The sequence below is a fragment of the Pseudomyrmex gracilis genome, unplaced genomic scaffold (assembly GCF_002006095.1).
Source record: "Pseudomyrmex gracilis isolate BER0280 unplaced genomic scaffold, ASM200609v1 scaffold_115, whole genome shotgun sequence".
NCBI classification, from domain to species: Eukaryota; Metazoa; Arthropoda; class Insecta; order Hymenoptera; family Formicidae; genus Pseudomyrmex; species Pseudomyrmex gracilis.
The window spans coordinates 176317-200792 of NW_018020699.1; the positions used below are offsets into that span (position 1 = coordinate 176317).

Consider the following 24476-nt stretch of genomic DNA (forward strand, 5'->3'; position numbering starts at 1 on the left):
GTGCGTCGCTCTACATACATCTACCGAGCACGCGCAAAATATATTATCGAAATCCTTCTAAAGGCCGAAGCCAATCGATATTTTGCACGGTCGATGTCCAATTCTTATATTCGCTCTGAAGCTTTGAAGATTTGAGCTTTGATGAAAAAAGAACAGTGCTGGCGGCTTCTTCTGGCGTCTTGTTTCAAAAAGTAACATTCTTAAATTGTTACACGTCAATAGACACTATACAGTAAAATATGTTTAGTTTGTCACAAAAAAAGACGGAATATCTCTGTTTATTAAAAAATTAAAAAAAATAAATTAGTAAAAAAGTGGGAAGAAATTTTTTTTTGTCTGTTTATTAGTAAAAAATATTTATTTCTTTTATTCTCAACAATTCAGGGAACGTTAACAACAACAGATATTTCCATCAAAAAAACAAAAAAAAGAAAAACGAGTCAAATATATACGGACATACATATGTGTATTGTACATGTATGTACAAAAAGAAACAGCGGATGTTTACGCTCGTACGTTGCGATTTTATTATGCTACACAGGTTTCATTTGTTGCACGCAAATTGCAAAATGTGCGCGTCACACGCGTAAATATGTATGTGTGTGAGAGTTTAATGAAAGTTACAAAGTTGCTTAACGTATTGTGACTTTGACCGCGTTTCAATGTCACAATGTCGTGTTGCGTGATTATCAGTTGTCGAGATTTCGATGATTACCACATCGTCGTCAATATCAGCAGCTAGTAGAGAATTTTATTTTTGTTTGAAATAAAATTAATTTCTCTCATCTCTTTCTCTATATTATTTCTAAAACAAATGTCGTGCAAAAGATATAATATATAAAGAAAATATATATATATAATGTATTCTTAATTCTGTTATAGGATTAACAATATCAAGGAAGAAAGAAATCACATTATATAAATAAAATTGTTGTTTTTTTTTTTAAGTAAATATAAATAAAGATACTAAATAAATATATCCACAATAAGTTTTTTCATCTTCGAAATCGCAAGATGTATTTTCTGGAAACGAAATATATTAAAGACTATCGATGTGCGTACACTCGCAGTGGATTTCGTATTTCGCAAGATGAATTCTTGAAGATGCCATAAAACGGTAATTCTAAAACCTGAGACGACCAAGCACCCACCTTCATCATGCAAGAGCAGTCCATGGCGAGAACAGATGCTGTAACAAAGTATATAAGCAATTTCCCAAACCTCAAACTCATCTCAGTAATTATAGTAATTGTGAATTATTACGAAACTACGTAAATGTTTTGAGAGATCGAAAGAAGATGATTTGTTTTTTTTTTTTGTAATATTTTTAGCGCTTTTATTTTTCCAAGAGAAGAGAAATAACGATAAGTTCTCAAAACTAATAAGTTTCTAATATTTTCTCAAATATTTTATTTTTACATCAGATATTTTTGAAATATTAAATGTTATTTTGTCAATCAAAAACATATGTTTTGCTCTTGTGTGTGCTCAAAATTGCAAAATTGAATCAATACCGCAACGATTGATGAATCGTGAATGTTATTTCGTTATTACCTGGTTGGTCGTCAAAATCCGTATGTCATAACGTTAGACGGCTCGGACATCCATGATTCATTCTATATTCTACATAAAGCATTCCGGTGTTGTGCCAGTAGTAAAGAGCCAACACAACCAACGCGTGCCACCATTGATGCGACGAACCGATGTAGTCTACCCAGCCTGTACGATGATTACGAACATTAAGTTGGCACATGATAATGTGTACAATGAGATTGCATAATTCAAGCAAAGTGTATATCAGAGAACATTGCCATTCCGGATGGGATCGGTAATAATTACCTGGACAAAAACGTTCGGGTATCTTGAGCATATAGAACGCGAACGCTATCGCATTGATAATGTACATTCCTATCACTCTTGGAATGAGCATTCGAACGATTGGATTATCGAAGCCGCCCATCGCGACGGTCCAGTGAAGCGTCGGCAGCACTCCATAGATCGCCCAGCTCACGAACACAACTAGCTTAATGTTATCGTTGACGTTCAGACTGGGTATCTGCAGCACCATCGCGAAAATAAAAATTGCGAGCACAGTTATCAGGTAGAACTGCTGCAGCTCCTGCAAAAAGTGTAACCGATTTATCACTCAAACATCAAATCACACACAAATATACTAGAAATTTGTATTTTTTTAACTAAGAAATGAATAAGAATAAGATCACACGAGCCGCTTTGCAGGATGTTATGCTGAAATGTTCTATTATATATATGTATATATATAAATGTTCTATTATATATATGTATACATATATATATGTTCACATGTAAATTTTTACACGTGTTTTTATTGAATTGAAATTTCAATTTTTTATTATTTGTATTTTTTCTTATTACGTTACCAACGTTTACCTTGTGACACCAAAAAGCGTAGTAGACACCCGACATGTAAATCGACAGCATACTTAGAGCGATACCGAACAAGTCGAAGGACAAGAAGCACCAGTAATCCTTTTCGCTTCGACATGAAAACGTGTGATACACGGACGAGAGAATCATACACACCTGGAGTAGAATATTATTTTATTTTTTCTTTGTTTTAACAAATCGCGCGTGCGTAGATTTTTTTTAAACGTTTAAATATACCTGAAAGCAGAGAAGCAACAGGGAAACAATCACTTTGTCGCTAAATGGCGCGTGAATATTCAGCAGACAAAGATCGTACAGAGTCAGACCAAAAAATAGCATCCAGCCGAAGATGTGACTCCATATGTTCACGGTTTCGTTTGTCCACCAGAATATACTGAAAACACGTAAAATGTCATTCTGTAAGATAGAACGCACGCTGTGGCTCGAGAAATTTTGCTTTTATTTCGTCATCAAGAACTTGACGTTCGAGATTACGCGCTAAAAAATAATTAAATTCAAACCTTTCCAAACACAATTTGGTCGTCAAGCAGCCTCGATAACCGTTCAGTATGTACGGATTATACTGCAGAAATTCGGGCGCGTCTTCGAACCGAAGCAATCGTCTCATCTTCTCTTCATTTTTCGGTGTGATTTTTCTCTTAGTCGTCGAATCGTCGCAGGACTGTTTCGAAACAAAAAAAATATGCGTATATACATAGCAAAAATGAACTATAAAAATCCAGAAGAATGTTTAGCATTTTATGTGTTCGCAAAGAAACGTTCGTAACGTTGTAGACTTTCTCGCAATATGGATAATAAAAGTGTATGTTCAATATTTTTACACAATTGTTACGTGCGTACGTATACACGCACTATACATCAAAGCTGCGGTACTTTCTCTCGAATGACAATACAAGTCAGATTGAAAAGAATGTTATTTGAGTTGATATGCGTTTGTATCACTAAACAAGAAAATTAAGAAAATTGCTATTCGTTTTTAATTAAATAACGTATAACTTTTGATCACAAATGATCGTTAAAAAAAATTACACAAACGGAAATCGTACGCACGCAACGTGTCGCGTGCACTTTTACTTTTTTAAAATAACTAAAAGTTATTATTTGCAAATATTGATATAGCAATCGTATCTCTTTACTTTTGTACATGTAATCGACTCTATCAATTTGGCGATATGTGTAAAGCTACTTATATATATATATAACTAAGTTATATATATATATATATATATATATATATATAACTTATATATATATATATAAGTAGCTTTACACATATATAAGTTATATATTAGTTATATATATATATATATAAGTAGCTTTACACATATATAAGTTATATATATATCGGTACAATAGCGTTTTATCGCAGTATTCTAAACAAGATAAAGTGCTTTCATATTTCTCGTTCATATTTCTCCGAACGATTCCAAAGCGATGTAAAATGATCGCAACAATAAGATGACGTGACTTATCACGACACGATAAACTTCGTGTATCCAAGACAAATCTCTGAAGTAATTAGAAAAAAAAGAAAAATATTCGTGTATACCGAATAAGTTTCTGTAATATGAAAATATATTATAATAATTTTGTTTATATTAAAAATATTTAAATAGCAAAGATATATTTTCAAGATTCGTTACACTTATAGTTTCGCTAAAAGTGATATTCGAGAACAAACACAAGTACTTGAGGTCACTCAAAGTAAATTGCGGAAGGATTGGAAAATTCGCTGCGCTTAGAAAACGCTCCTAATGAGAAAGGAAAGAGGATGCAAGAACGTTTTAGTCATCACACTCTTTACATCTCTCGCAAAGATACAAATGCGGTAAGTAGGCCACAACGGGACCTGCCTTTCATCCGAGTGTGTCAAGTTTACGTCGTCTGCGCTTTCTTCTCTTTCGTAGCCGCTATAAGTTTGCACTAGCGAAATCGATTTCAAGTTATTGTACACCGGTATTATACCCCATCATGATTAGAACCTTTACCGTTTCAGCAACAAATAACAATCGTCAGATAACTTTTCCACGACACGACAATTTGAAAAAGCGATACGTACAAGAGACAATTTGATAAATATCCGAAAAAACATAGTCATATTATTCAGAAGAACAAATGTCGAACCTTAGCTCGTTATCGCACGTAGTTTGCGCGACAGCTCGCCAAAGGGACCAAAAAACATCATTTTAATGTGTGTGTAACAAAAAAAAAAAGAGAAATGCAAAATCACCGAGATTCTTGCGCAGTTTTAGAAAGTCGTAATCGCGTGTGTCTTCAGTTTGCAAAACGGAAGTGTGGACAACATTAAGAAGAAGTGGAGCATATCGCAGATATAACGCCCCTAGCGCGCTACCGTCTCCAAAATCAAGCTATTGATCACTCACGGCTTTTCCGCAAAGTGTTGTATCTTTTAGTCGTTGTGTCGACTGCAGTGAACTATACCGCGCGACTTCGCGCATGAGAAACCGCATGATATTATGTACATACATATACTGCATGCACATTCATTGCGCATTATTAATTTTCTAACTTGTTGTGTTTCGGTTTTCTCTCTAGTTTATTGCTTTTAAAAAACTTTCTTTTTTTGCAAGTTATATAATTAGTACATTAGTACATTAGTATATCGGTGTGTAAATTTGTATGTGTAGTTAAAAATTATCGATAAATATCGTTTTTTTATAATGTGGATGGTCGTTGACGAACCTTGTTGACGAGCGGCTCGCTCGCGTCTTGTGCCAATTCTGTCGCGGATTGCTTTTCATGACTATTATTGTTGTGTAGTTGGCCATTATTGGATTCTTTTTCACAGTGGTCGGTAACCTCTTCAACGCCCGCAAGTAGTTTCATTATTCAAGCAGCGCGAACTGTTTATTCAAAACCTGTTTTCCTGAAAGATAATGGGAATGTTAAGAACAATCGCCTTTGTCGCGGTAATATTGTTGCGATAATAATCTTGCACTGTCGTTAATCGAGAATGTGCGACGCGCTATATAAGTTTTATTTGAAACAAAATATATAAAAATTAAAAATAGATAGAATACAAGTATACAAACAGTCGATGAAGTTATCACACATATGGAACTTTTAAAAAACTTCATGTTACAAAAAAACATATTCGGTACACACACCGAAAAAATTGTATTCTTATTTTGAGGATATCCCACTTACTTTAAGTATATTTTATACTAAAATAGGCGCCAAGAAGAGTTTCTTATTTTAAGGGGAAAATCCTCTAAATAGTAATATTGATAAGAATATATACTGATTAGAATATAAAAAGCCTGTATATATATATATAGAAAAACATATATATCTCACTATCGAAAAAGACTATATTTTTAAATAAAGAATATATTCTTAAATAAAGAATATATTCTTAATTTCAGAAGAATATCATCTAAAATCTTTAAGAAGATTTTTTAAGTATAAAATCTTCCACTTACAATAATATAATTTTTTCGGTGCAGTTACGTATATTTTTCAAAAAAAAATTAAATCTGCAAGATATTTGTTGTTTCGCGTGATGTTGTGATACACGTAACTTTCTCGCAAAAGGAGACTGCTCGCAAATGAAAGGCAAGCAAGAACCATCGTAAACAGAGGAATGCTTTCTTACGCGAAACGATCTAATTAGAAGCGAGTTTGCTCGCACTCGAATAAAGAGTCGATGCTTCGAGTTGATATGTGCCAAGTTCGCGAGACACGAAATCGCATTGCGAAGGCCAAACGAGGATGAAAATTGAGAAACGCGCGATTATAACTCGAGAGCCGCGCGAAATTGCTCAATTAGAAACTTCACGATCGGAACCAAAAAGAATAGACATTTCGATTTTACTTACAAATTTCTAGTCGTCAATTCGACATATACAGAGAACGCAAATTGCAAATGTATGCGTGTGACCACTAACGCAAGGATGGTGTTAAGTGATAACAAAAAGTGTGTCCCGAGATTTATGATGTCCTAGATGTCTTTTTGTCTTCTCGCGTATACAGAGAGAGGAGAGCCTGTTTCACTCTCTCTATACATCGCGCGGCTACTTTAATCTACGAGAAAGTGGCGAAGGCGCTTTTTAGAATCTGTTCTAAGATCGTAAGTCTACACTTGGTGAAAAGTACTATCGCGCGAATTGTATCTTCGCCATTACAAGTAGGAAGTAATTAGAAGTTACGCCCGCGTAACGTTTTGTACAAATATAAGACTTCGATTTTTTTTATAATGAATAAAACCGTTAGTTTCGTACATACACACACATGTTAGGTATACGAAGCAAACGTTAATAAGCAATAAGCTCTCTCTCTCTCTCTCTCTCTATAAAATGTACAATTAATATTATGTGCATATAATATATGTATCCCGGTAAACAATTTTTTATGTATACTTATACACAAATTAAAATAATTATATCCATAATATGTCCATACAATTTTATACACAGAGAATTTCTTTTTTTAAGAGAATGGCTTCAGAGATATTCCATATCAAATTACAAAATAACTCTATTAGTATCATGTTAGATACAAAAAAATTATATAAAACTATATTTTTTTACTATATTTTTTAAAAAATGTTTGATATATAATCATATATACTTATACACAAATTAAACTTATTATATCTAATTGTGCAAAAATTTATATATACCGAATATGTCCATGCAATTTTATACATGAAAAATTTTTTTACCGGGATATTGTAATGTGTCATATTAATGTGCTTGTGAAATAATTGACGGTGTAAAACGTAGCACCGATAGATTAATTTTTTCACACGTTTTTATCTTCTCATTCAATATATATATATATATGTAATGAGTTATATCAATTGTTGAGTAATAAATATTTGTCACTACGGATAAATTAAAACTATATCGAAGCAAACAATACCGTCTAACGACTTAATTGTGCGGTATCAGAAAATGATATAACAGTCACACATCATGCACGTCTTTATCACATGTATACACGGTCTAAACGAAGGTCAAGCTAATGACCCGCGCATGTATATCAGTTTCTAAATTATTCACGATAACATTTAAACATTTTTTTTTGAGACCAAAGTTCGATTATTACCATAGAGGCAAGAATAATATGACATTGAATTCATCGAGCAAAGTGAGCGTCCAACTTTTCCTTGAACGCAGAAGAAATTTGTTTGTGTGTTACCGCTTAATTTAATTATTTACGTATCGCACTACCAGAACCACCAATTGTAAAAACGTAAAAACTTTTGAGGAGACGGAACCTTTTTTAACAATTGGAAATTACACATGACATCTAAAAAAAGAGAGAGAGAGAAACTTTTTCAACTAATATAGACGCATTTTATTTATATAAAAAGAATTGAACACATTATACATAAAATTGGCATGTTCGGTGTAAGACTTTGAACTTCTTATATGTGTTTTCTTATTCTTGTGCGTGTCATTATACTTACAAAAAAACACCTACTGCTTATAATATCTACTAATTAGTCTTCGCGATATAAAGCCGCATTGCAAATAAAAACTACTTTTTTATTCGGCTACTTTTTTTTATTACGAATCAATAAATATGTGCTAAAGAACTTGATTCCAACTTTAAAAATTCAATTTTTTAACAGCAATTTTTTTAACAGAAAAGCGATCACATACCTCTCAAAGCGGTAATCAACGGTTTTACGGACAGTTGAAACAAAGAGTCATCAACGTCTCGTAGACGGTCTATCGGCACATCGGTACACACAGTCTTCACGTGTGCCTCCTCGGTCTGCGCGTATCAAGCCGCAACGCGATTCGATCGACTGCACCGAGCGCGCCGAGCAGAACACTGGCAGTGTGAGCAGCGCGCCAGATTGCAAAACAGCAGCTGTAGCGGTCAGCGCAGGCCAGTAACGGCGGTGACGGCGATGACGACGACAACGACGACGACGACGACGAAGACGACGATGACGACGACAGCGACGATTGGCACTACGTCAAACAAGGTTGCTCGCCGAGAAGAACGCGTGAAGAGCACACGCTTAGGAACCAACCGTTTCTCTTCTCGCGCTCAGGAGACGCAAAAAGAGAGCCGGTGCTTGGGCACTTTCACTGCTTGGACGAGCGTCGGGGGCCGGTTTTCCGCGGATTTGAGATTATCGAGTAGCCTTCGCATTAAATGCGATGTTTACGCACAGTATATTAAATACATAATAAAAGATTCATTTGAAGCAATTTCATCGGCGTATAATTATTTCTTACACATCTACGTAACGATCTTTTATTTTTTTGAAAGATTTTCTTATAAGTTTTTTTTTTCTTGAAAACGTTTATTTCTCTCAGTACTTAGGTATAACTCTTATTCGCAATGTTTTCAAATCATATAATTTTATATAAAGTAGATTATACAAAATTTCTAGTACTTTCACATTCATCTCTTTTTTTTTATGCTCTAATATATATTTAAATAAGATTCCTAAATTTTTGATTGTTGCTTGTGGTTACAACCATCTACACATATCTTGCGTTTGTTAAGTTAATTTACGGTTCTATAAAAATGTTAATATATATCGATTTTGAGCGCAAAAAAAAAAAAAAACATTTTCGTGTCGAATAGAATTAAATTATTTTACATTTACATATATATCGAAGTTGTTATTAAGAAATTAAAAAGAAAAAAAAAATATGTAGATTTTCTAGTGACTTTTTTTTGCTAAAACAAAAGTCAAGTAGTAGGTAAGATATTTTTGCTGTTGTAGCGCGAATCTTCAATTACACGAAGCTTGTATACGATGAGAAATATGATAGCTATAGATATAGATAGATATATATATATATATATATATATATATAACGCGAGACATGGCCGACGTGTGTATTGTGATATTATCCGCTTATCATGCGCACACTCGGGTTTGTGGTCGGCCGCAAAGAAAGGAAAGATTCCGCTGTATTACCTTATCATCACGTGGACTTTATTATATAAAGGGCTAATGCTAAAGTATTATACACAAGATAAGTTATTAAAAATGTTCATATTATTGCGGTAGAGTAATAATTAATTATACACATGAATAGTCATCTTCTACTAGAGGTGAATAATAATCAATTTTTTTTTTTTTTTTTCTTTCCTCTTCTCGAGAGCTATAACTTTAATATACCCAAATTCGACGCGTTTTATACTCGTAATTAAATTACAGCAAATACACGTTTGTATGAGACAAGGTCGGCGTAAAACAGAGCGGTCCGCCGCATTACATACTAATCGATTTGTCTTCCCATAAGTTTCTTTACGTCGCCCCATCAGCTTGCCATATTTAAGCACCGATTACATCAAGACTTTACTTCCGCTCTAACGCGTGCTTTACATGATTCACAAGACAAAGTTGTTACGCTTACGTACTAATTAAGTAATCGTATTTTCGTATGACATATCAGATTTTTATTCATCTATAATTAGAAGCCAAAAACACACTGCCTAGCACCATCAAACAGTGCACTTATGTAAGTTTCATGTAATCTTAAACAAACTATCGCTGAATGAGAGACAATTTAACAACATATTTTTGTTCAATTTAAGAAATGATGCAATTATAACATCGTTCTTACCCTTTACAGCCACAATATATCGGAGATACAATATTGAAATCGCAATGTTCAAATAACGGATTGCATTTTTAAGTCTATAGTTTGTCCACGGAATGGACAAATTACGATCGTGTGTCGCAATTGTACGCGTTTACATTATTAAATGAAAGAAAAACCATCTGGCCGTGAAAACTAAATTAAAAAAAAAAAAAAAAAAAAAATCGCTGTTTAAAGAAATATCAGCACGCAAAACAACAGTAAAAGTATTGATGTGAGTAAAACAAACGTCGCGAAACGCGAACGACGAAAAATAGTGCGAATTTCTGACTCGCACGTTACGCACAAAACTTAATATCGCGTATTTATCATGCACTACAATGCGAGATGAGTTGCCAGCGGAATATCGAAAGTCCAGTGGCATTCATCTCGCGCCGTTGATGTACTTGCCTAATTTATATGTATATATAACGTGGTATAAATTTAAATAATCGGAAATTTAATCGCTCCCTCTGATATTATTTATTATCAATAAACAGCGATACCAACGACTATGTTTTTTCCGCATCAGCATAAAGTCGAAAAGGAGTCAAAGAACTCGTGATACAAAACGATCCGTTTGACTCCGGATTAAAATCACAACATAATTGAATCCTACAGACCCGCGAAAACTGCAGGTACACATGCGCCAGCGGTCAGATATTTTAGACGCCATTTTTTCATATCCAGTGTTTTTATATATATATACGTCCGATTACTTAGTCTCACGGTCTTTATCTGTTCATTATTGATAATGCATAATTAAATTACTACACACGCACACACACACACAGGAACCAAAAGCACAAATTTAGAGTTACTCGTAGAATTTGTTAGGTGTAAGGAATTTTAATGATTGAACAAAGCATACACGTTTCAATAATATTTATATATATATATATATAATATATATAGCCCAGTCTTACAAAAGAATGACGCCATTTCGTTCCAAGGGGACGGGCAAACATTGCTCACTTGCGTTAAAACTAACAATCGATGTGCTGTCAGTTCAATGCTTTTCATTTTCACTGAGAAAGTAGGTGTCGTAATATTACAATTATTATAAGCACATTAATTAGAAATTAATCTAGATTCAAATACAAATCCTACTTTCACTCTCCTATACGTTACTTCCACTTCTTTTTTTTTTTTTTTTATTTGTGAAAAAACAAAGCGAATGTTTTATCGTCTGATTCGGTATATGTAATGACGGATGACCACCTTTAAAATTGCCTGAATTGCCATTGAGGCAACGTTTTAATATTCGTGGGCCTCCCGCGTCACGGAAAGTTCAGATCGATCACGTTTGCCTGAGGATTCCTCGGGCCCGAATACTGGCTTAAGTTTAAAAGTATACGAGCCATAGCTAATTTGAATCGGTGCTGATGCGTAAGTGGCAATAGGCTGGGACTGTTTCTTGGTGGTGTTTGGATGTTGTAGTCAACGAAGATTGGCGCATCACATGGCATACTTGCGCGTCCACTCACGTGCCAGTTCATTATACTTCTCCCTATCGGTTTTGTATATCCTGGCTATCTCTGGTACCAACGGGTCGTCTGGATTTGGATCGCATAGCAAAGAGCATATTGACAATAAAACTGAAACATACAAATCGATAAATATTAAAGAGCTGTTTTTTTTTTTTATTTTTTGAAATGCATGTCATATACAAAATATATGTTTGTACATACCTTTTGATATAGTGAGTGCAGGAGACCACTGCGATCTTAATATGTCCAGACAAATACTTCCATTACTGTTTATATTAGGATGATAGATTCTAGTAGTAAACGCCACCTGTGCGTTAAGAAACATATGAAAAATTGATCAATGCTATTCGTTTTCTATTCCTGTAAAATTAAGCCACATTTCTAAGTAACGTTACGTACTTTAGGTGGTTTAAATGGATAATCTGTTGGAAAATGTATTGTTAGGAAAAATACTCCTCCTTGATATGGACTGTCAGGCTGAAATAAAACACAGAAACATCCAATTATTAAATTTATTATTCTATAAAGACATTTTATATAAAAGTGTTATTTTCTTGATGTATGTGATACATATTTACTAGTATCATGTTTATTAATAAATGTATATTATAGTCACTAACAAATCAATAGTCTTTTTAATTATATTTTATTAAAATAAAAAAATCTTTTACAAAAAAATTGAACTTAAAAAGATGTTGTAAACTTTATGCAATTGTATAAAAATAAGTACTTACTGGTCCCATAATAGTTGCCTGCCAGTGGAATACTGGAAAAATATTAAATCAATTACATGCAAATTATCAAAAAATCATATAGCATCAATAAATTATTATAACGCTAGAAAATGATCATGTTTAGGAATATAATCAAAAAAAACTAATTTAATTTTGTATCTGTAATCTGTAACTATAAGAAGAGATTAGTATTATTTATTTTTATTATTCTACTATATAAATTATATAGCGGCTACACTTATTACTTACAATCATCTCCAACAGGTCCAGCTGAACATTGTGCTGGAGGATCTCTACCAAGGTCCTGAAGTTCCTAAACAGATAAAAAACATAAAAATAGAGTATATACTTTTTGTATAAATTTCAACAAATCTCTGTATATACATAATCATTTATAAAAAAAGATATGCCAAGTTTTTTCTAGACTTATACATATTGCACGGTATAATTTTATAAAATAATTTCTATAAGATGTTATTGCAATAACAATTAATAAACCAAAAGAACCAGATAATAAATTAAATTTCCTCTGTGTATTGCAATAATTCTAATTGTACCAATATTTTGTACAGAGTTTTAATGTTTATATATACATACAAATGTACAATGCCAACATATTTTTTATATATGACTAGAACCTTCTAGATATTTCTTTTGCATATATACATATATGCACACACGCACAGCAATTAAGACTATATATCAATGTATATGTCGTATCAACTCTTTATATAAGTTAATTGTTTATTTATTTACACATAATATCTTTACGATAAAATTGAAAAAAACATGAATATTAGTTACAATAGTATATTACGTATATCTTAGATAACATACAACTCTCTAAATATATCAGCTTATTAATATCATCAAAATGCCAAAGATCACAAGATCAAGATATTGACAATAAAGTAGAAGTTATAGCCCTTTGCTAAACTTTGTGGCCTCATTGGATTTAACATTGGATTGATTTTAGATTTTGGTCTTCCATGTGCTTTGTACCATAGTCCACTCGGTGATTAATAATGACAAATGCAAATCAAATATCATTGATACACTCATATTATATATAGATACACATTATTAAATGACTCACTTTATCTTATTGCACGTTGCAAAAAAAATTCACAAATGAGTCAAACAAAAAGAATTTACAAACACTGTGCGATGTAAAAGTGTAAAAAGGCACAAAAGAGACTAGCAAAGAGCACCCAAAGGGAGCAAATTCCGTGAATCTGAAGACCGGCGTGCATGCGTATAAGAGAAACGTATGCAAGTCCACAATATGATTCACATTATTTCCGGTGACCTATCGGGGGCAGGATAACACAAAATTCTTTTGCATTCTCACTGTCAACGCGATCGAGCCTGGCCTATAAGCAAGGCGGCGAGAGACAGAGAGACTGAGAGAAAGAGGGAGAAAGAAAGAGAGAGAGAAAGAGGAAGGCGACGACGACGACGGACGACGACGACGACGACGACGACGGCGATGATTTGCGCGGCGCGTCGGTGCGCTGCTCGCCATCGCCGATACCGATCGCATTTGATTGATTACACGCGTTATGCGACGATGGCGAGAAATCTGTCGTGACGTGTTTTCTTCAGCGCTCGCTCGACACTGCTCCGACACTAGTTACGGCAAAATGCATGTTAAGGGCGTACGACACCGGGACGACTCTCGGCACGCGACACACAACGACCGGTCGCGTCGCGACGCCGACGCGCACGCACGTACGGATCTTCACGTACCTTGTTAATTCTCTTTAAAGCCATTTGACGAAAGTGTGTGGATATTAACTGGCCGCAAACCAGACACCGCGATGCTCGCTAGCCGTGAAACTTTGATTAGGGATTGCAAGATGGCTGCTCTCTAAACGTAGCTCAACTACGCTGGTCAAGCGCACTTCCTTGAATGGTGGCGCACGGCAGTTCGAGTTCGAGACGTATGGAGTAAAACGCGTGTACACGCGCGACAAATTTCACAATTGCGACACGCACACAGCGCGTTTTTATCGCTTTATCCTGTACGTCGCCGTGTACGGACGTAGCGATTGCGATTTTTATTAATCGCCGCCGCGATCGGGAACGTCAGAAATCCGTTGTGGATTTCCTTTTATCGACAAACAGCGCGGATTTTTACAAGCTCTTATTCACCAACGCCGACAGATGACGCAACGTATCACTCCGGAATTCGCGCACTCGGCGTATTGTATTATATACATATATATATCTCACCAAAATATATATATATATATATATACAGCGTATACCTATATAAAGTTAAAACCGAGGATGGGGACGGAATGGCGTGCGCGGATATTGATGTTACACGCGTCAAATCAAATCTAAAAGCGAGAATGCGCGTATACATCAGGAATATCGGGTATACTTTATTTCAGAAGACACGTGACACATATTTTTCTTTTTTGATTCTATCGCCTATATTGAATTCGAACGGCCTTAATCCCCGTGACGGAAAGATAAAATCGTTTCGCGACCGTAGGCAAACGACCTTGTCATCGTTTATTGTCATCGATAAGCTTCGAATAGCTTACTCATGCGTATGAGTGTACCGCAAAGATTATGTAGTAATAATTTTTTTTCATAAGATTCGAAAACATTGGAGCAGTTGTAACGTAACACACTATGAAATGCCAATAATAGTGTTTAACCTTTGTCATCTCTCTTTACGAGCATCTATTACCAGTTCGATCAGCTGATCCGCACTGATGCACACATGCGCGTATTGTTACCTAATATATAATGTACGTGTCTTTGATCATGTACTGATATAATATCTCTGTAAACTACCAATTCTTCACTTTCCGATCCCCGCGCTGATCCGATACGGTAGATCGTAATGCAGATTAACAGCGCGTCCGTCGCCTAGGCGGCGGAAAAGTGAACTATTAAGGTGACACGGTGGTTGGCTGCTAACACACAAAGGCCCGGTTTCACAATTGACGGTTAACTCGAATTAACGAAAGACCAACTTGCTGAACTCGGCGTAACGCATCTTTTCTTCCTACACATGAACTGTGATAGCGAAGATTTGACAAAGAAGATTGAACGCGTTAAACCGAGCTCAGCAAGTCGAACTTCGGTTAATTCGAGTTAACCGCGAATTGTGAAACCGGGTCAAAGCCCGTTCTACATTGATCGCAAGCGCAAACGCAAGGAACAGGTCTGGTAGAATCGACCAATCACGCTGGTCAATTGGCTGATTTGATCAACACGATTGGTCAATTCTACCAGACCCGTTCCTTGCGTTTGCGCTTGCGATCAACGTAGAACGGGCTTAATGAAGAAAGAGAGAGACAAAATAAATTATTACATACGCACATGTACAGATAGATCGAGCATTTTTCAAATATTTTTATAGAAAGAAGATGACAGGTGATACGGTTTAAGTCCGAGAGAGATGGTTGTACAGCTAATTTGTCTCTCACTCCATCTTAGAGGAAGAAGATGTCGCTCTGTAACGTTTACGTCTCGTTACAAATTTGAATCAATTACATTTAGCTTTGAACACGGATACACGGAATTAGAAGATCAAAATTAGAAAGTAAAAAAATATACACAGAGACTTATCCGATTCGTCGGCTATGTCAACTACAACGGCGGGACATCACGCGAGACTTCAGAAATCATGTTGCTGTCGGGTCAAGCAATACGCGTATCGGAAAAAGAAAAAGGATCGGTGCAAGAGAAAGAGACAAGTCTTTGTATACAATCCGGAAGAGGAAATCTGGCACGAACCCTATATGCAAACTTTGCGCCGCGAGTTTTCCGACGAGTCTGTGCTTTGTGACTCCAAGATCGAATTACCGTGGAGGGACATTGCTTTGCCAGCAGCGGGCAGAAAAATTCGCTCCGAAGACGCTTCGGTACCCATAGACGATATCATCAAAGATAAAAAAGTGATCGAAAAGGAGTCCGTGGGAACGCTACCGTGGCAAGATCTGCTTATCACGGAAACTTTGCCGCGGACCGTCCATCGAGATCGTCCGGAAATCTGCGACTCCTCCCTGGAGATACCGTGGGATGAGATAGCTTTGGACAAACCGATGGTGATACTGCCACCGAAGAAGATGATTTGCGAACCGGACGACATTGAGATCCCGTGGGATGAGATTCTCGTGCCGGCGAATATTGTCATCGAACCTGAAAAGAAGAGGAAACATCCCTCCTCCGCGCAACCACCTCGCGCCCGAGTTGCCGAAGAAACCTGCACACCCTGTCGCGGACATCCTTGCTGCATCAAGACCCGGAACATCAAAGCTTCTGACTTTTTAACCACCGCCATGTAAACTTGCAATGTAAACATACGTCAAATTTTCGCTAAGCATACATGTGCATAAATATACAGGGTGTCCCAGAGTTGCCGTACAATCTCTCGTAGGCAGGTAGAAGGAGTAAAACTGAGTCGAAAAGTCCTGAACCATTTTTTTCTATTATTTTTAATAAAGGAATAATTATTGAGTACATCAGGCCAATCAGCGCAGACCTTTAGCAAGACGCACGTCAGTGAGCCGCGCGCCTGGGTGTGTGAGCGCTCACTGACGTGTGCCTGGCTAAAGGTCTGCGCTGATTGGCCTGATTTACTCAATAATTACTCCTTTATTATAAATAATAGAAAAAAATGGTTCAGGACTTTTCGACTCAGTTTTACTCCTTCTACCTGCCTACGAGAGATTGTATGGCAATTCTGGGACACCCTGTATATGTATAAAGATATATATATATACAGGGTGTCCGACAATTACTTTAATATCTCTCGTAGGCAGATAGAAGGAGTGAAACTGAGTCGAAAAGTCCTGAACCATTTTTTTCTATTACGTATAATAAAGGAGTAATTATTGAATAAAGTAAGCCAATCAGCGCCGACCTTTAGCCGGGCTCGCGTCAGTGAGCCGCGCGGAGCGCTCACGCACACCAGACGTGTGGTTCACTGACGTGAGCCCGGCTAAAGGTCGGCGCTGATTGGCTTGACTTATTCAACAATTACTCCTTTCCTATATGTAATAGAAAAAAATGGTTCAGGACTTTTCGACTCAGTTTTGCTCCTTCTACCCGCCTACGAGAGATGTTAAAGTAATTGTCGGACAAAAAAAAGTGCTACGAGTACAACGGCATCGCGTGATATTTACAAGCCTCGTGAGATGGCGCCTGTTATTTGTAATAATTGTCTATGGTCTGAGAGACAGTGGCGCCTCGTATTGGGCTCGATTACTCGAATCGAGTCGATCTCGTGATTCAGTCTATAGCCGAAGGCGAACGCGTACGGTACGGTACGTGCGGCAAGTGCGATCGCGCAAGAGCGTTGTTACGCACAACAAAAATGGCGTAGCAATCAGCGTCTCATTTGGCATTTAAACGAATTGCTAGCGAAAAAAACGCGACGTCATTTTTTTCGCGGAGACAATCGTGACCCCGACCGTGATCGACTCCGGCCGACGAACCCGGCTACGTACTTAGACGGAATCTTAATTACAGTGTGTATATTAATCGGCAAGTGTGTGTTCGCGGCCTCGCGAGATTTTCAACGATTCAACTTTCGTTTGTTGTTTGTTCGGCGTCGCGGTTTTGTCAGCAACCGACGTTAACGCGACGTTTTCGGTCCGGAACGTTAACGTAGTGATACGCGAAACCATCAACGGAAACAACGTAAAGAAAGAAGTATGACCGAGTGGATGTGGTCCGCGCGAAGTCGATGATTTTTCCGCTGCTCTTGACAGCTCCGGACGAGGCCAAGATGGCGCCACCGGTGTTTTGACATTTGCCGAAAAACCGACCCGTCAGCTGTGGACTCCGTCGTCGCTTGTAGACGATTTTAACTTATTATGAGCAGAGAATTCTACGAGCCCTGCACACCTTACACCTATCAGGTAATAATAAGTCTCATTATGATTCTTCTAATTGGTTTTATCAGCGCCTCCCAATATGGCGTTTTCTCATGTGGTCGGTTTCGTCGCGTATCTCGTGTGTTTCGTGTGTTGTTCGGATCTCTTCGGTGCGAGAAAATTCAATGTTTTTTAATTTCTCGATTGATGTACTTTAAACGAGAGAGGTTATGGCGTTAGCTTTTTAACATCGATTGTTACGCACACGTAAGATTTATCAAGATCTGTCGTTAACATACAGATTAGTATTTTGCAAAACAAAAACAAAATGAGAAATTTCTATAAAAAAATAAAATTGCACACATTGTTTCAAAAAGACTTTTGCGTGATAATATATAATTTAACGTGAACAAAAGCCACTCGGGCGCGGATACAATGGTCGATGGAGAACCGCACGACGTTCAAATTGATAAATAAGATCGTACGGTCAATTTACTTTTTTTTTTTTTTTTTTTTTTTTTCTATAGTTAACTGGATGAAATAGATAAAAAAAAAACAACAGCTCGTTTGTAAAACTGGGTGAGTCACAAAATCTTTGAGAAATCCATCAAAACTTTCAATATTATAAAATTGTAAAACCTGTTAATATTGAACTTTTTAGGTTTNTTTTTTTTTTTTTTTTTTTTTTTTATCGACAATATGATTCAGATATGAGTAACACGGCGACTAATGAACAAGCTTCGAAATCGGAAAGTTCAGACACCTCCTCGCAGGAACGAGCTTCTGTAGATAATACCGATCTTAATTTAGTACGTAGAAAACCCGATAAGCAATCTCTGTTATCCGCGATAAATCAAAAGGTGAGAATGTAATATAATATTTATCGTCTCAGCTATCGATAGAAAAAATTAAGAGTGGAAAATTAGAATTTAGATATTTTTTCATTCGACTTAGTTTTTTTTTTAGCACACATTTCAAAGTTACGGTCTTTTACGTTTGTATTCAAAATGAAATTCTTAAGATGAAAGTGTATGTTGAGCGATTATGTAATTATACGAGCGAGATAATAAAAATTTCATTAAATAACATGACATGCCAGTGAACATGGGGGAAAAAGACACGGACAGAGGGAAAGCGAAAGAGAGTGAACTTTAGCACGAGAGAAAAAATTATTGTTTTCTAACAAACACGATGCGCGCAGATCAGATCAAAACTGTCCAGCCTTGGCGATCCTCTGAAGCGTTTTTTGAAATCGAAGAGATACCCAAATAACGTTAATTCCGAAGTGGAGAACGTCGACGACGATCGTCACGAACCTCGATCGCTCGGTTTTGAGAAAATCGACGAATACTATGCGAACCCCAGTAGTAAATATTTCGACGTCGATGATGAGTCATTCAAAATAAATTTTGAAAAAAAAAAAAGATTTTTCTCTTTTGTCAGCATCCACGCAGAACGAAGAATTAACGAAGATCAATCCCTCGGTTTATCGGTCCGAGCATCATCTCGTGGCGAATGATGCAAGGACGCGCGAATCTTACCAGGACCTCGCCAGTTATTTCTCCGAACTCGACCCCGATGAACCCTCGACCTCCGCCACGAACACCACCGTGCTCTCCGCGAGTACCTTCGATCGTGATGTCGAGAGAACGGAACCGAGTAAGACCTCAACGGAATTCAGTCCCGCGTTGTCGTTGTTTATTTAGCGAGATAGATATTGAAGCACGCACGTAAACATTTTGCGCCGCGAGTGCTACTTCAAGAAAACTCGAAGAGAGAGTCCGTGTAATCTATTTTTCAATTTTTAATTATTTCGGTTTTTTAATTACCCCGGTCATGATTCGATTTATCACAACGAAGAAAACATATCTATAAAAATTGTACAAAAAAATTACTATTGTTTATAATTATTTCTTTTTTCCGATAACGTTACAGGCGAGAACTTACAAAGTACCACGGTAACTTCGACGACTTCCTCGTCGTTCGGAAATGACATAACCGAAACCGTCTCAAGTTCCATGAATACCGATGACGTATCGGACACAGATTTCGTGGATTTAGTGCAACACGCTACCATTATCGCAATGAATCCCATGGCAGTTTCCGTTCAATTAGGGTATATTTTTAATTTTATTCCCACTTTTCTTTCAGTCAAGATACGTAGTATTAATTAGAAATTAAATGTTTAGTCATCGCAAAAAAACGAAATAGGAATCAGAAAATGTTTTTCGGGAGTTAATTCTAAAATTTTGTACTGTCCACACTTTTTACGCAAATTGTTTTTTCGCTATCTGGATTTTGTGTGTCAAACCTCAGTATCTCGTAGCTTGGATATCGAATTCACAGAGTATCAATAGAGACAGCGTTTGTGGCTCGTATATATTGTGCGGCTCTTAAGTCCGCAAGTCCGCTCGTGTGCTAACCGCGCTAAAAATTGGTAACGGTATCACCATTGCGGTCGGTTTACATTCGGCCAAGCGTCGGCGACACTCACTACGATACCCGCCGGAAACGGTCTCGACTGGTTGATCAGCTTGACCCTTATTGGCCCGCGTAAACGACACAGACGAATAAACTTTCAAATGATGTCACGCTGCTCGCGAAGAATCGCACGCAACGCGATCCCGAACTCTTCATCCTATATAAGGAGGAGTGTACAACACATTGTACTCGCAATTTTTATTTTGACTTTATATATAGCCGGAACACTTTTTAATATTCTAGAAATATAAAATGTAGGACGGTGTGTGAACTTTGGATGACTTTTTATGCGCGAATGTTTTTACATACATCGCAATCTCTCTTTCAAAACGCGTTGCAAAAATACAATCGTGATTTTTTTTCATATTAAAAGCTATTTTTGTTTACATATTTTTTACACGTTAATGTTGATTTCAAACGTGTATGCAATATTGTTGTTCGCAAATCGCAACGGAGTTCTTGCGGACGACGTGGGGTGCAGAACTGCACTTTCACGGCTCCACGTCCTGCTCACTGAATTGTACAGAGATCCTATTTGATTACAGACTGTGCTATATGCGAGTGGCGGTTACGTCTCTCTCGCGCGGCGTGACTCATTCGATTCGCGTATACACGCACGTATATCCATCGATCACCTCGTTTGAGAAAGTTGCGTGAGGTAACGCGCGCATATTGAAACATTAGTTTTACTGTAAAATATGAAATCAGTTACCTCTGCGGCGATATATATCCGCAATTGCTGTTTCACAGTTTTTATCTCGCTTATCTCTATTATATTTCATCGTTATGATTCTATTCATCATATCTGATTTTATTTCAAAATCCTTAAACGGGGGATCATTTATCATCACTTAAATTTTTATCTTTGAAAATTAAATTATTGATGTAAAAGTTTAGAAATTTCTCATTGCACTTTTCTATACGATTCTCTTGCGCATTTTATTTGTGTGTGCGTGTGTGATTTTCTCATTAAAATATAATACAACGCAAGAAATCGCAATATAAATGCATAATTATCAATCATAATTATCAATCTTTCGGTATCTATTCCGTCATCTATGTATACATTGTTACACGCTTGATTTTGCAAGATACGATCAAACATCCGGTAAAAATTAATAATAACGTGAAGCGGTGACAATATGAGTCAGAGACGACTCACAGTCCCGCGTATGAAAGCGGGAAGAAGTGCACTTTCTCTGTGTACGCGATGTAGATAGGAATTCGAGCAAATTTCTCTTCTCGAGCTTTACCGCTGTTACTTCTCTTCGCGGTCTCGCCTTCTGTCCACCGCAGATTCTCCCTAATAAAAGCTTAAATTGCGCTTTGCCGCAAAATTACTTCAACGATTTGTCGGGTAGGCAGGTGCATCCTGGCACGGAATATGGATTCGGGACATCGTACCACGAAGCGATCGATGTAAGCTATACATTTAAGAAATACAAGATGTTTCCAACGTTTAAAAGAATTTTTAGAATTTCTATCAAAAATTATCAGCAAAAATAATATTAACTCAAAGTATAATAAAATATTATCTAACATATCTCTTCTGTGTACGTGCGTGCGTGTGTGTGTGCGCGCGCGCGTTCATAACACATGTTCACGTTAAATTTACGTGAAATCATCGAATAAGAATCTCAACAATAATCTCTATTCAAGCAGTAGCCGCTAATTCCTGCTAATGTTTGTATTTTACGTCAGAAAATTCCTCGCTTTGCTGCTTCGTGATACATACAGCTCGAGAAGCGAGTATGAATCACGCGACACGATGGTTTTCTATCAGGAGATAATAACATTAGAGAAGGCTGGTGGTAAACCGCGATATAAAGACGCAGAAGTACGACTTCGCGTATCAATCAATAAGAAGTACGAATACACCTTTGGGAACTCGATTGACGGGAGGAGACGCACGTGTGTGTAATTTGAATACATCATTGGATTTGATTATCCGGGTGTTTTGTAGACGTTTCCTCACGCGTACATGCGTCATAGGTGTCTATGCGTGAGTAAATTCGCGCGATAGCGTCTCTTGTATTATTTTAGAAAGTAAAAGTCCTACGATGCGCGCCACGCGCACGCAACGCGTTGCGACAATGAAGGAATCCTCGTAAAATCATGTTTTTTTCATGACGCGAATATCTACTTAACTTGAGATAAAAAGAAAACAAGATATATGTACTAGAATTTATTGAAAAAAATTCTATTTAAAGTTTTTAGATTTAGGAAAATATTAAAATTTCTTAAAACTTTCGAGATTTTTTTATTACAAATATAACGCTAATTATCATTAGCTACGAATATCTACTTAACTTGAGATAAAAAAAAAACAAGATATATGTACTAGAATTTATTGAAAAAAATTCGATTTAAAGTTTTTAGATTTAGGAAAATATTAAAATTTCTTAAAACTTTCGAGATTTTTTTATTACGAATTTTTAAATATAACGCTAATTATTATTAGCTACGATTATCGTAGACGTAAAAAATAACGTAACGATATTTATAATCGAATCTTAGAAACGAAATTAGAAGCATGTCCGAAACGATGGACTCGAGAACGCGAGATCAAGGCGTAGGCCGGGACGATCCCTCACGAGAGCTTTACGAGAGAACTTTACGCATGGTGATTCGGAAGCCACTTTGCCCGCAGGAAGACGAACCCAACATATACTGAGGTTACATCGTGTAATTGTTGTTGAAATTACATGCGAGGAATTTTTTTTTCTCCAATGTGTAATAGAAATAAGACTCATTAAACGATATCGGTGACAATTCTATAAATAAAATTCTCATAATTGCAGTTTAGTTTTTATTAAAAAAGATTGTTCGATTATGCGAGAAATCTAACTTGTTATTATGCTTCTTCTCGCGAATCCGTTCAAATCCGTCGTGCGTTTTACATGCCGTCGAGCTGTCACTTCTACTTTCATCGAAGAGAATTTAAAGCGGTATTTCTCGCGCGAGACATGTGCACGAAATGTCCGTCGCACGTTCGTCGCACTTAAGCTAACGAGTCGCGCGATCGATGAAAAAGAGTTTTTTTTTTTTTTTGCAAATATTTAAGAGATTATACACTTTGCACGTTTGAGCGCATCTTCGCGCGTAGCTGCATAGCTAATAATTTACGTCAACGATTTTTTCGTTTACTTCAAGAAGTGTGAAAGTGTTCTCATTACGGTGATTTATCTGAAAATTACGCTCGTTACAGAAAAAGTTCCCTCAATTTCACCTTAAATTGTCTCATTTTTTTAAAAGAAATAAGCCTCCGTTAAAGCCACTTAATATTTTTTCGCTAGACTTTTATTATTAAAAAATGTTAGTCTTGGAAGCAACGTTTTTCAAGACACGCGGAACGAATTGATTGTTAACGAGTTTTTGAAAATAATAACACGGTTTATTTTGGTCAGGTTACACGGTGATCTAAATCACATATCAAAACATCAATTTCTCACAAAAGTTGCATACCGAAGTGCCGGAACAATAGCGCTGACGTCGTATTATTAAGCATAATTATGTATGGTGCAGCGCAATCAGCGTATGCAGTGAGGTGTAACATTTTATAATTAACCCGCGGCCAACTGCGCACGCGCGCAATGCGGTGAATGTAATCAAGAACTGTAACCGGAAGTAATCTGTGTCGACAAAAAAGAGGAAAAATCTGCTCATCGATATTGACATGTCTCTGCGCAGTTCTACTTGCAAACATTATATTTTATAAACGTTTTTGCTATTATATTGTAAACTCAAAAACAGACGTTATGCGGACATTTTTTTTTTTAATTAAAAATATATCATTCACAGTACAATAAGAAAAAAGTAACTTGTATAAGAAAATTTATTGTTCTCTCGAGATTGTTTGTTTAAATTTTATTCACAAAATATTTGGCAAGGCGTATATCTTTTATTTTAACGACATCAGAT

At 36.5% G+C, this 24476-nt stretch overlaps 3 protein-coding genes across 5 annotated transcripts; 1 reads left to right on the forward strand and 2 right to left on the reverse strand.

Annotated features, from left to right (window-relative positions):
* Positions 1-838: 838 nt before the first annotated feature.
* LOC109856353 (progestin and adipoQ receptor family member 3) lies at positions 839-8449 on the reverse strand. The gene is made up of 8 exons (XM_020431502.1): positions 8058-8449; positions 5131-5314; positions 2928-3088; positions 2644-2800; positions 2410-2562; positions 1840-2119; positions 1555-1719; positions 839-1189 (listed from the first exon to the last, which is right to left on the reverse strand). The coding sequence occupies exons 2-7, from the start codon at positions 5272-5274 to the stop codon at positions 1580-1582; spliced, it is 1035 nt and encodes a 344-aa protein (XP_020287091.1). The 5' UTR covers positions 5275-5314; positions 8058-8449; the 3' UTR covers positions 839-1189; positions 1555-1579.
* An 887-nt stretch (positions 8450-9336) lies between these two features.
* Positions 9337-14319, reverse strand: LOC109856342 (ubiquitin-conjugating enzyme E2-17 kDa). Its single transcript, XM_020431484.1, has 6 exons — positions 13981-14319; positions 12481-12544; positions 12232-12263; positions 11897-11974; positions 11699-11804; positions 9337-11605 (listed from the first exon to the last, which is right to left on the reverse strand). Exons 1-6 carry the CDS (start codon positions 14002-14004, stop codon positions 11466-11468), a joined length of 444 nt encoding a protein of 147 aa, XP_020287073.1. The 5' UTR covers positions 14005-14319; the 3' UTR covers positions 9337-11465.
* Positions 14320-17506: 3187 nt separating this feature from the next.
* Positions 17507-23317, forward strand: LOC109856341. 3 transcript variants are annotated; one of them, XM_020431483.1, is made up of 5 exons: positions 17507-18119; positions 19276-19441; positions 19500-19733; positions 20010-20190; positions 23073-23317. In XM_020431483.1, the coding sequence occupies exons 1-5, from the start codon at positions 18075-18077 to the stop codon at positions 23227-23229; spliced, it is 783 nt and encodes a 260-aa protein (XP_020287072.1). In that variant the 5' UTR covers positions 17507-18074; the 3' UTR covers positions 23230-23317. The 3 variants fall into 3 exon arrangements, with proteins under 3 accessions (XP_020287072.1, XP_020287070.1, XP_020287071.1); XM_020431481.1 differs by lacking the exon at positions 17507-18119 and adding an exon at positions 18753-18934; XM_020431482.1 differs by lacking the exon at positions 17507-18119 and adding an exon at positions 18753-18934 and having other exon boundaries at positions 19518-19733.
* Positions 23318-24476: the final 1159 nt, after the last annotated feature.